Here is a 13904-nt window from a genome sequence, read left to right as displayed (position 1 = left end):
ACAACAAGTTTCCCCTTATTTATTTCTTATTTGGATATTTAATCTGAAGACAGTTTACGGTAACCCACATACAAAATCTACGATGTATTTCATTGTATTCATGTACCACTAACCCAATATATCTCGCATTACCATTTTAATATCTTGCCGCATATGTCAAACATCACCATTGGCCAGTAATACATCGTATTTACCACCAAAATTATCCATAAGCATATCTATCTCTCCATTTACCAATATTAATTTCCATATTATCTCGTTATTCATTCCCATAAATATATCTCAGCTAATAATTATTTGTAAAACCACATCAGCATGTCACTCAAATCCTAACTTCCCTACGTAAACATTTATCATTTCCAACTAGGCGGCAAATCGTCTTAACATATCATTAATGTACTGCAACGGTACATTTCTGGGTTAAGTTTCATTTGTAATACACATGAACATGTTATCCTGTAAATGAAACACATGTATAAACTAAACAAGTTAATATATACTCACATGTCATCGCGTCGTAATAGTAACCAGATCTAAGTTACTCAGAAATCAACTATCTTCTTTTAAACATTACGTCTGGGATATGTCTCTTTGTATACGTTGTTTCAATCCCGTAATGGTTGAAAACATCACTTTAAATCTCTCCTTGTTCAATTATAAACATTCCTATACTATGACATTGATTATAAACTCTGGAAGAAATACCTACTCCCATAATGATAAATCAACTAGGATAATCTCATTGCAAAGATAGTATCGACTGAGATTTCATCACGAAGAACTCCGTAACAAGCAACATACCAATGTTCACTACAAATACTTAAATACTACGTCTACGACACATTAGTCTCAAGATAATAAATTAATTCTTTGGAACTTAGCTTGCGGCTGCTGATGTTAGATGACTGGGTTATGGCTCCGATGTTGTCATCTTAGGGCTGCGTAGAAAGTCCCCAACATCCGTTACGTCACCATCAGGTTGTAGTCTCAAAACCCAGGTTAGCAGGAGCAGCTGGGCGGTCTACATCGGAAAGTCGGCTCCATCTCTGATTTAGCCTCTCATGTTGTAGCCGTTAGTCATATGTGAAAGAAACATTTCCAATATGGCAATTAATATCACGTCCATATCCTTCAGAATGTTCTACAAAGAATCTAGATTATATTTTTGTTTCAGGTTATTATGTCAGAAATTCAATGTCAATTCCTTGTGACAGATTTTAACAGGTAAATTATGAAATTAGCTTTAATTTTTTCTATCCAGCCAATCAACTATAATACGTTAAATTTGACTTGGTATTTCGTAACGGCCTTCGGTCTATATTCCAACTACTGTCCGGATACTATTCAACTTCTTCTGACTTTCCGCCTCGATATTTGATCAGATATAGGCGTAATTCTAAAATCTCTTCACTGTGCGGGTTCTTCAGCTCATATTAATTGAAATATCTCCCTTCTTCTTTCCGCGAGGATTATTTTTTTCGTAGATAAACTTACTTCGAAGTTTTGCGTACCAAATTTTTTTAATTGTTCAAACTCTTCCTCTTTTTTAACAATTTTAAAAACTTTCTATTTTTTATCACGGCCGCATGGATCCTTTATAACTTTACGTCTAACTCCATGACCTAGGCATAATTAATTCGCCAAATGAACATCTTTGCAGTCACATGCATGGCCTCCTTGATTTTATGCGTCCGTATTATATATATACTCTGAAATCACGGCCTATTTCACTTAATATATTCGTTCATTTTTAGATGTATGGCTCAATTACATAATCTTTGCTATCTCATTACCGTGCATGGCAAACTTTAAACATCATATGACATCCTTTATTCCGTTATCAGGACGACGAAAACGTTACAATATATAGGTCTAGAAGTTCCATTTCAGTGGAATCTGATAGCTGAAAGTACTTGTAGCAGTGTATACTTTTGTATGTGTAGCCCGTGTCGTTGCACACCTTAAATTCCTTGACACCATATCAGTGGCCTTGCCAGACATTGTCTGAATGATAGCCAGCCCCTGCAGGGAATCATTGATTCATCACACAGTTTTCACCCACTACATTGCCTATATCTTCATTTCTTTAGTTCATTGGATAATTAGGCGTATAGAATGGTAATCTACATATGAACAACAAATCCACATGAATGGCACAATTGCAGTTGCATGGTTCACCAGCGGCCAGTTAGTGACATCAGAACAGTACTGTGACAGCATTTGGTGACACTGTAAAAATACATAGCTGGAATGTGCCATGTACTTTACACTTCATGTAGTACTAATGTAATGTGCATAGATAACACCAATATAGTTGATCCGTTATTGGACATTATAAATTTTCCAGCTAACTCATTCCTGGTTGCCAGCGTTGCGCCCCAGCATGCTAAGTTGGGCTCATCAGTTGGTAAATAGCACACCTACCAAGACTGATGAGCCCAACTTAGCACACTGGGGTGAAACTCTGGCAACCAGGAATGGGCCAGTGGGAAAATAACGGACCAACTATATTTGTATTATAAATTTACTCATTCGGAACAAATATATCAGGTTCCCTATGGGAATCAACATCTTTATCATATGCATAGATGGCATAACTGATCTTCAACACCACATTGCCTGAAATGCTTCTGTGCCGCCATATGGTGTCATGCCAACTCAGATTTTGAGGTTTCAAATTTGAAGTTGAACGTGTCTCCATGTATGGCATGTGGCACTCAGCGTGTTAAAATTCTGCTCTCAGCACATAGCCCATTACCATTTAAGGCAGAAACGCATTGCTGTCACTTCACGTGAGTTTGCGGGTATCGTGACGCAATCGAACCTGTCAAGAAAGATGTGCTATTCCTTTTCCACACTGTATGAAATGTAGAATGTTCACAGTGCACTCATGTCACGGCTGTTGACGTTGGCTGACGTCATTGTGACGTACAATCTGGTGACAGCGCTCTTCACGCGGAGCACAATTTTCTGCTCTTGCACATATCTGGCGATGTGAAGTGCGAACAGAAGCAGTTTCTTTTAGGATATGGAAGAAATGTTAATTGAATTGGTGCGGGTGCATGAGAACTGTATGACATAGGTTCGATTAACTATAGAAATCAGTAAATGTGGCACGCGGCATGGTACAAAATAGGAAAGGAATTAAGATCACACGTACTAGTTTTAATAGGCATTCATTTGTTGAAAACAGTCCACAATTGTGCTTATGATTGTTATCCCAATAATAATAATAATAATAATAATAATAATAAATGAAATGGCGTATGGCTTTTAGTGTTGGGAGTGTCCGAGGACAAGTTCGGCTCGCCAGGTGCAAGTCTTTTTATTTGACCCCCGTAGGCGACCTGTGCATCGAATTGAGGATGAAATTATGATGAGGGCACATACATCCAGCCCCCGTGCCAATGAAATTAACTATGATGGTTAAAATTCCCGACCCTGCCGGAAATTGAACCCGCGACCCCTGTGAGCAAAGGCCAGCACACCAACCATTTAGCTACGGAGCAGTACATAATAATAATAATAATAATAATAATAAATTAAGTCCTACACAAATACAAATTATCCTGTTGAATTAGAGATCAGCGGGCGAGTTGGCTGTGTGGTTAGAGTCGCGCAGCTGTGAGCTTGCATCCGGGAGATAGTGGGTTCGAACCCCACTGTCGGCAGCCCTGAAGATGGTTTTTCGTTGTTTCACATTTTTCACACCAGGCAAATGCTGGGGCTGTACCTTAATTAAGGCCACGGCCGCTTCCTTCCCTATTCCATCGTCTCCATAAGACCTATTTGTGTCGGTGCGACGTGAAGCAAATAACAAGAAAATAATTAGATATCCAGTTCATTTCTTCTTTGTTCAATTTATTCTTCCATGACGAACTGTTGGTAATTGCCATGGCACGGAGCCTTCAAAATGAGTTGAATTATGTTTTGAAATTTTCTCATATCTGAAATCCTTGTGTAGGGTTCCTCCGAATAAGTTGCAAATGCAGAGCGTACTTCGGCCAACAATTTCATCCTTGATGAGATTATGTAAGTAGTTGATTTCATTTTTTTCAGCCTGAAGTACATCTGAAATTTTTCTGGATGCCCATTTAGCTCCCTTATTAAATTGTGGTATTCACCGCAAATTACTTTCGTGCACCCACAGTGGTTTGCAACGGACAGTACTCATGGCAACTGAAACATCACAGGCAATTAAAACTTCATCAGAATCCGATCAGTTGGATGTACTATCGTAGTTTGCCATCGGACGAAGTATACTGTGATGTGTGAATATGAGGACAGTGTGTTTCCTGTCTTCACGCTGCATGCAGTGACATCATCAACCTCCCCTCCACGCTGACTCAGCTCAGAGATGGTTCACGTGAAGTGACAGCAGTGTGTTTCCGCCTTTAAGAACTTCCAGATTTCATTCCTTCATCTTATAATTATTTTTGTATTTTCCATAGGTGTTATTGATGTTACATCAATTACTTACCTCGTCCTGGATGAAGCTGATCGAATGCTTGACATGGGATTTGAGCCTCAAATTCGTAAGACATTGCTGGATATTAGACCAGATAGACAAACTGTGATGACCAGGTAAGTTGAGCTAAATCAAATACCACATTTACTCTCATTTTTTAACTTGCATTTTCATCCTAAAACAAGTGTTATATTTGTTGTATTGGAAAGGTGGATTTCTCTTCAAAAAGATCTATAACACTTGTTTGTGTCTTCGACTTGTACTACGTATACTGAACACAACCTAATACATTGGAAATTTATTTAGATTAAATGCAGTCACAAAAATAAAATATTAAGTTTGTAGTATTCTATTCGTAGCCAAATACGCTTCCCTGCCACTTAAGTTTCATTGCACAAGAGAAGAAAAAATAACGCCTATTACCAGCACTCGTCAATGAAATATGCATATCTTTTTTTCATTCACGGTTGTACCTGGAAGTGTTTCTTGAATATTAACAAAGTTCTTTCGACCCCCAGAATGCCTTTCTTGATTTGCTGGGGTTTTCACCAGTAGCATATGTTAAACTCAGTCACATGAAATTCTCAGTCCACAGCATCATTACTGTGTTTCTCTGCAAATTTAATCACTCTAATTTTAAAACTTACCTGAAAACTAGAATGCTTCTGCATAACTCGCATACAAGCGAAGTCATGCTGGAAAGCAAATTATAGCATCATAGTATATTAAACTGGACTCTATCTTATACCTTACGTCTCGCTACTTTAGAAGTGCAACAGACTTTCATGGGTTTTTATGAAACTTTACCCATAAGTTATGAGAAATTCTATAATATCGTGATGGACATATTGACAATTGTTATATTCCAGTGAATAAGTAGGGTGTCTGATGTTAATCACAGAGCAGATTGCAGGTTAGAATAAAGCAAAAATTACCCTGAGCTGTGTTTGTTCATTGTATTGCTCATAGGGTCAGTCTTGTTTCCCAGAATTTATGGAAAAACATTCAGTCAGAAGGGACCTTCTAGTAGAAAGCAGAAATTAATCTACAGTAAAACCTCGTTTATTCAAAGTCATTGGGATGCAAAAATCGAACTTTGAATTACATGATTTTGAATTAACTGCTACTCCTAATTCAGAAATGGCAACGCTTGCTGCATCACAAAATATTCAAAGACCAGTTACTGCATGCAATTAACCTTGATTCACAGTTTAAATCTTTCGAAAGCTATGGAAAAAATTATTTCCAAAATTGTATCCAACAAGGTGCATTTACAGTACTCAGATAATGCTCTTGGATAACTCACTGACAAACATAACCTCACACAATAAAAGAAAAAAGCATGATTCAAAGAAGAGGAGAAATCTATGCTGGCTCCCCTGTTAAAGTCCTTTATTCAGTGGATTACTGTACTGTATGCATTTTAGGTATCCTGTACTTGCATGGAAACTCTGGACTGATGTAAAGAAGATAATCTGTTATTGTTTTGGCATCTTGTGTCTATTTTCAGTGCGACATGGCCTGAAGGAGTTAGACGTTTGGCAAAATCATACATGAACAATCCCATCCAAGTGTTCATTGGTTCCTTAGACTTGGCAGCTGTGCACTCTGTCACTCAAGTAGTCAAAATTGTTCCTGAGGAAACTAAAGTGCAGGAGGTCAGTAAAGGTTCATTTCATTTTTAAACCCAAATGTTTTCATTGAAAATGTAAATTGTTGCTGCCTAAAGGAAGAATTAAAATATACTCCGACTGGAATGATAAATGATCTGACTATTCTTATAGTTGCCATCATTTGCTGTCTCAGTCACTAGACTCTACTAGAACCCAACAGGTGAGGTCAAAATAGAGGGAGACACAACTGAGGACAAAGTTTTATGTACAGGCAATGACAGGGCTGTGTGTTGTCCCCTGTCCGTTTTAATATCTACTCTGAGGCTGTATTCAGAGAGGCTATCATGGATTTAACCTAGGCATCAGGATGAATGGCAATGGCATTAATAACATCCACTTTGCTGATAAGGTTGTGTTAGCCAGTAACCTTACTGTTCTTTAAATTATTATCAGTAACACGAAGGATCAGTGCAGCATTTGGTCTGTCCATGAATATGGGCAGAACCAAGCTGATTATATTTTCAAAACCCCCTAAAAAGGCCTCCCTGCACATGCACAACACTATTATTGTTCAGCATGTGTAATCCTTCAAATATCTTGCGACTATAGTGAACTAACTGTATTACTCGGTGCTGCCCAGGCATTTTATCGAGTGTTTCCTTTTAGGTATTTTATTACCTGTTAATTGTCAGTGAAACAAATTTTTGTAGATTTTGTTATTGTCTGATATTTTAAGAACTATTTTGTAGTTTAAAAGTAATTGTTGTGTGTTTAATTTCAAGTTTTAGTTATATATTATTTTGTTTCTCGTTAATTAAATTAATCTTGGTCACTTTGGACATTTTCTTCATCACCATTTCTCACCATGCCTATGCAGCCGAACTGGTACTTAAACAGCGTCCAGAGTGTCGTAATACATCTCAGCGACTGCAGAAACTTTGGATTCTACTTTAATATTGGTTGATTTCTATTACTTTAATACTTCACCCCCTTTTCCACCCCTGTCCAATGCTTTCTTTTTCTAGGCAGTCATGTGTAGCAGAATCTCTCCTTGGCCTAACCTACATTTTCGCACGTGCCTACTTCGAACACCAGGCCTGCATTCTACTGTAGAATCATTGAGCTGATGTTGCCATGGTTATGGCTTGTCATTTCTTCATCCGATTCCTAGAGCGAGGTAGTGTGATATGAACATCTCCACAACATTCTGTTTCAGGCCCTTAAAACATGGTTTTTGGAACCCGTAGAGCCTAACAGAGTTTTATCTGTGTAATGAGGCTTAAAATGAGCTTTGCCTTGCCCTTGTACGACAAATTCGATATTTCGCCTATATTAGTCTTATGTTAATGTGCCAAAAGGCCTAAATCCAGGGAATGGAGAGTGCTGTTAAAATTTTTTGTAAATAGGGTTACCGCAGGGTCCTAAAAGGTATAAAAGGTTTGGTTCAAATTGGTGGAACAGTGGATTTGTATAAGGAATGGACGGACAGATATTCTGTTTTATAGATAGATAGATAGATAAGTGAGCATTGTGATCCCAAGAATGAAATCTTATCCAGGATCGGGCAAACCAAAATTTGTTCCAACAGTATGAGAGCCCTATTCACCGGTAGAGCTCTTCAGCTCCAAGTTCAGATATTTTGATTCTGTGTTTTTCCTACCGTTCGGTATGGTTTTGAAGGCTGGAGACTCAGCCCTTTGTTGGAGAGGCAGATTGAAGCTACCAAAGATAACAGGCAACTTGATGTCTTTGGAGTGTACAGACCGGGAAAGGGTAGCGCAGATGCTGATTCAGAATTATTTGATAAGATAATCAGCTATGTGGGAAACGATAAGGAAAGGAACGCGATTGTAGCGGGTGATCTCAATTTACCAAATGTCAATTGGGAAGGTAATGCGAACAACAGGAAGCATGACCAACAAATGCCAAATAAGTTAATATGGGAAGGGCATCTGATTCAGAAAGTGATGGAACCAACTAGAGGGAAGAATATTCTGGATGTGGTGCTGGTAAAACCATATGAGCTCTATACAGAAACCAAAGTAGTAGATGGTATTAGTGATCACAAAGCTGTTTTTGTGGTAGTTAAAAATAAATGTGAAAGGAAGGAAGATATTAAAATCAGGACTATTAGGCAGTACCATATGGCTGATAAAACAGACATGAGGGAGTTTTTAATAACTATGATCAGTGGAAAACGGTAAATACAAATGTAAGCAGACTCTGGGATGGGTTTAAAGCAATTATTGAGGAATGTGAAAATAGGTTTGTACCTTTAAAGTTGGTAAGAATGGTAAAGATCCACTATATTATAACAGAGAAGTAAGGAGACTAAGAAGGAGGTGCAGGTTGGAAAGAAATAGTTAGAAATGGCTGTGGAAGTAAGGAGAAATTGAAGGAACTTACTAGGAAATTGAATCTAGCAAAAAAGGCAGCTAAGGATAACATAATGGCAAGCATAATTGGCGACCGTACAAATTTTAGTGAAAAATGGAAGACTAGGTATTTTAAGGCAGAAACAGGTTCCAAGAAGGATATTCCAGAAATCATTAATGAACAAGAGGAGTGTGTATGCGAGGATCTTCAAAAGGCAGAAGTATTCAGTCAGCAGTATGTAAAGATTGTTGGTTACAAGGATAATGTCCAGATAGAGGAGGTGACTAAGACTAAAGAAGTATTAAATTTATCTATGACAACAATGACTTTTACAGTAAGATACAAAAGTTGGAAACTAGAAAAGCAGTTGGAATTGATAAGGTTTTGGGGGATATACTAAAGACACTGGTTTGGGATATAGTGCCATATCTGAAGTACTTACTTGATTATTGTTTGCATGAAGGAGCTATACCAAATGAATGGAAAGTTGCTATATTAGCCCCTGTGTATAAAGGAAAGGGTGATAGACATAAAGCTGAAAATTACAGGCCAGTCAGTTCAATATGCATTGCATGTAAGCTTTGGGAAAGCATTCTTTCTGATTATATTGTACATGTTTGCAAAATTAATAACTGGTTTGATAGAAGGCAGTTTGGGTTTAGGAAAGATTATTCCACTGAAGCTCAACTTGTAGGATTCCGGCAAGATATAGCAGATATCCTGGATTCAGGAGGTCAATTGGACTGTATCGCAATTGACTTATCTAAAGCATTCGCTAGGGTAGGTTTTCTGATACTACTGGTATGTAACAAACTGGTTCATCATAGCATTCGAGCTATTCAATCCCTACTCTGAAGCACTGATTGGAATGAGCAGTTTGCATATTTTCACAGAATAGGACAGGAGTGTTCAAGGCAGTCTGCAGCCACGTCATCCCAGCTCTGGAAGTTTGGACTGTTAGATCGGCACCGTTGTACTGTTCGTTAGAAGTGAGAAAATGTGCTGTTTTTCATTTGATCAAGCATTTTATATGATAACATTGCTTTTAATCCCTACATTCCTACTGACGTTTTAATAATGACCTATGTTGACTTTAGTTAGGAAATCCACAAAGTCAGTCTTCATGAGAATCCCATAGTGAAGCACGGGTACATCAGCTAGTATAACATTAAAATTAAGTGATCTTTTACTTCAGCCTTAGAGTCTTGGAGGGGCGTGCCAATCCAACTGGTGAGTCCAAAAGGCACGTCTGGGTGAAACTCTGCCAATGCACACGGCCTAAGCACCAAAAAGCTGGATCTCTTCCCTAGATTTTAACATCATGCGGCCATGAAAGCCATTTTTTATATTTGACATTCTTCATCACTAATTTTCCATAATAAAATGCCATTTGACACACACACTATACTAAAAATGTGTATAATCAATCAAATAAGATATGTATGCAAGTAAATAATTCACACCAAATGGAAATCTATGAAATGAAATGGAATAGCAAAGCAAAGCTCATGAGTGTTTGTTTACAAACACTACAGCATTGGAGCTCAAACAGATGGTTGGAAATCTGCACTCATTTATTTCCATGGAATTGCGCCCAAAGAGGTTAATACTATGAATTAAACTGAACTCAAGGCTGCTGTAGACATCAAGAATGACAAAAAAGTAGACTGTCATGACATCTGTTAAAGAACTAAAGAAATTATGTAATGAAATACAAAGATGTTGATCATTCGACAATTGCCACTTCTAGGGTTAAACAAGGGAATTTGAAAAAAGTATTAAAAAATAAAACAAATGACTTTATTATTTTTGTGAAGAGGACACATAAGTAACATACATGCATACATACATTCTGCACCTGCCCAGGGTTCCAGTGCACGATGATTTATTGTAATTATCAAATGCAATGGCTGAATGGATTATCTTTGATGAGATCTTCGGGAATGACCCCGGCATCAAAGTCCCATCACCCCTACTTGAGCAACGTGCACAACTAAGCTCGAGAGCATACGGGTCAGTGGTCTGTCTGGAAAGTAGGCACTAAACTAATTATCTCTAAAGTGGGGGAATCTTAATTATGAGAGGAATACGACTACATTAGTAAATGAAAAGAATGGTCCTATAATTTTAAAACACAAGCTTTAATAAACTGAAAGCACATGTCAAATCTATGCTAAAGATATGACATGAAATTTACACATACGAGAATACATATATTTTATTTATGTTGAACGAGTTAATGTCTTTCAGTTTATTCGTGATTCAAAGATATGAGCTTCATTGATGTTTTCGTATTGAACTGAGATCACATTGATGAGATATCTATTAGGGAACCTGTTCAATACTAATTATGTGTTGACGTTACTAATAACTTTTATTCAACTTAGGACCAGTTTCAACACACAAAATGTCATCATCAGCCATAAAATGAATCACAAATATATAAGAAAAGACATAATAATCAAAACTATTGTGGATAGATATTGAAATATGATCATTAAAAATCTTTAACCGTCCATTCATACCATGTGTTAAGAATAAATCGCCATAACAAAAGAGTTAACAAATTATTGTTAAGATAAACACCAAGCCATTGTCCACTACAATAGTGCAGGTCTATGTGCCTACTAGTTTAGCAGATGAGGAAGAAATCAGAAGAATATATGAAGATATAGAAGGTTTAATACAGTATGTAAAAGGAGTGAGAATCTAATTCTGATGGGATACTGGAATGCAGTGGTAGGCCAAGGAAGAGAAGGTAATGCCGTTGAGGAATTTGGACTGGGACAAAGGAATGAAAGAGGAAGTTGGCTGGTTGAATTCTGCAACCATCATAATTTAGTCCTTGCTAATACTTGGTTCAAACACCACAGACGGCTTTATACATCGATGAGATCTGGAGACACAGGAAGGTATCAAATAGACTTCATTATAATTGGTCAAATATTCAGAAACCAGGTGTTGGTTTGCAAGACGTTCTCAAGAGCAGATGTGGACTCTGACCACAACAAGAAATTGAAGAGAGGAAGGAATGCAAAACGATGGGATCTAGGTAAGTTGAAAGACAAAAGTGTGTTGGATTGTTTCAAGGAATGTGTTAAACAAGGGCTAAATGAAAAGGCTGAAGGAAACACAACAGATGAAGAATGGACAGTCATGAAGAATGAGATTATAGAGCGTTCCAACCTTAAATTGCAGTACAGCAGTAATGGGATAATTCCGTCTCTTTCCTTCTCCCATGTTTTGCGGGTAGCGCTGTCCTACTCTAATGCAGCAGGTTTGCCAAACATACGTAAATCAGAATGTATTGGTTAAAATGGGTGAATATTGTGTTATGTAGAGAATTTCAAGGTGCATTTGATGCCGTTAACAAAAAAATGTAAAAAAAAATAATTTAGTGTGAAAATGGTAATATAAGGGAAAGTTTTGCCAAATGCAAAATCTTCATTGCATAGAACTTATCATGTCATAACTCCTATTTTATATTCAGAGTTTTTCCTAATTTTTTCACTGCTGGTAACGAAACATTTCAGCTCGATGTAGATAAATTTATTTTTAAATTTAAATGATAAAAAAATGCACTATATGAGTTATTTTCAGTCATGTTCAGGGAATATTATGTGCAGGCATGAAAAAGTCAGTCGCTGACCAGCGTCTTTCCTGTTGAATTCGCATGGGGGGTCAAGCGAGGCAAATGGTCTTCAGATATGGAAGTTATTTTTAAAACAATCCTGAAGTTCTTATCTTGCTTAGTTCTTAATTTGTGACAGGAAGAATATCTCCTTGAATTTTGGTTTCGCGCGTGACTTGGGTGGGTAGCTAGCTGGCTGGCTGGCTGGCTGGCTGGCTGTCTGTCTGGCTGGCTGAAGTACCAGTATGGTAGTGATCTCCCAAACATGCGCTTTTTAACATTTCCAAACAGTCGCATGCAGTGCAGTGCTCATTTCGTCAGTAGTATGTATAATAGTGATTAAATACATATCAGTGACATATGTACAATTCTTGAGGGAAAGTGTGTTTCGTTTGTGTGGTTCGTGAGTTCGTGCTCGTGCGTGGGGATCTAATTTCGAAGAAAAAGTGCAGAAGTACATGGCGTGGTTAAAGCAAAGCAAACGGTCTTCGGATATGGAAGTTATTTTTAAATCATACCTCAAGTCCTTATCTCGTTATCTCTTAATTTATGACAGGGAGAACGTCTCGTTTGTTTACGTTTCACGAGTGACTCAGCTGGCTGAGCTTTTAAATATACTGACAGCCGTGTGCAGTGGTGTTCATTTAATCAGTGTTATAAGATCAGTGATATATATATAAAATATTTAATGGTGTGTGGCCTCCGAAGAGGCCGAGTGCAGGTGTTTCGAGTTGACTCCACGTAGGCGATCTGCGCATCTATACGAATGTGGCCCTACCTGTGATGAATTCTAATGCTGAAGACGGCACACACACCCAGCCCCCGAGCCATTGGAATTAACCAATGAAGGTTAAAATCCCCGACCCGGCTGGGAATCGAACCCTCTGGACCAAAGGCCAGCACGCTAACCATTTAGCCATGGAACCGGACACGATCAGTGATAAATGTATAGTTCTTGAGGACAAATGGATTGTGTTTGTTGTGTTTGTGTAGTCTGTGTAGTTGTCAGTTCGTGCTCGTGCGGGGTGTTCTTAGTTCGAAGAAAAAGTGCAGAAGGATGTACAATGGATCGTCAAATTAAAAAGAATTGTTCCGTAGGTAAACTCAGGGGAAAAGAACGCACTATTATAATGCCTGGATTATCTTTTAAAGACTATGAATATGAGCAGTGCAGTCAGTGAAACAGCTAAAGCTACAGGTTGTTCCGAAAGAACAATCTATGCTATAAGGATGGAATACACACGTGGTCCTTTGCGAACTCCCGCAAATTAAAAAAAAAAAAGGAAGGAAGGAAGGACGGCAGAAAAATGCAAGGGAAATTAAATATGATGAAAATGTGCGAAGTGGAGTGCGTAGGGTGGTTCACTTTCTTTTATTTGCTAACATACCACCGACATTGAAAGTGATTTTGAGTCGGGTAAATGGAGAAGATTCTTTGCCACGATTTTCCAAAACTACGTTGTATCGCTTCTTACATGATATAGGTTTCTGTTGTTTAAGACGGGGTAATAAAGCAGCTTTCACTGAAACCGATGAAATTATTAATTGGAGGCACAGATACCTCAGGGAGATAAAATGTTTGAGGGCACAAAATAAAGCTATAATTTACACAGTTGAATCGTGGGTAAATATTGGGCAGACAGTGACAAAATAATTGAAGGATACGACAGTGAAAAGTGCACGGCAGACCGCCATTGAAGGGGTGAGTTCGGGACTTAGGTTACCGAAAAGCCGAGGACCGTGATTTGCCTTATTCCACGCGGGCAATGAACATGGTTTTGTTCCAAATGCTGAACTAACATTTTTATGCCATAAA

At 38.0% G+C, this 13904-nt stretch overlaps 1 protein-coding gene across 5 annotated transcripts in view; it reads left to right on the top strand.

The window, feature by feature from the left end:
* Positions 1 to 13904, top strand: part of LOC136862759 (probable ATP-dependent RNA helicase DDX43) — a 272457-nt gene that overhangs the window by 205830 nt on the left and 52723 nt on the right. For all 5 annotated transcript variants that reach the window (XM_067139022.2, XM_067139003.2, XM_067138995.2 and 2 more), the window contains exons 8-9: positions 4452 to 4584; positions 5979 to 6126. In XM_067139022.2, coding sequence (XP_066995123.1) covers positions 4452 to 4584; positions 5979 to 6126 — 281 coding nt within the window. The remainder of the gene's footprint in view (positions 1 to 4451; positions 4585 to 5978; positions 6127 to 13904) is intronic.

Source organism: Anabrus simplex, chromosome 1 (assembly GCF_040414725.1).
Source record: "Anabrus simplex isolate iqAnaSimp1 chromosome 1, ASM4041472v1, whole genome shotgun sequence".
NCBI classification, from domain to species: Eukaryota; Metazoa; Arthropoda; class Insecta; order Orthoptera; family Tettigoniidae; genus Anabrus; species Anabrus simplex.
Note: the sequence above shows the minus strand (reverse complement) of the source record. Positions and strands in the feature narration are given on the sequence as shown.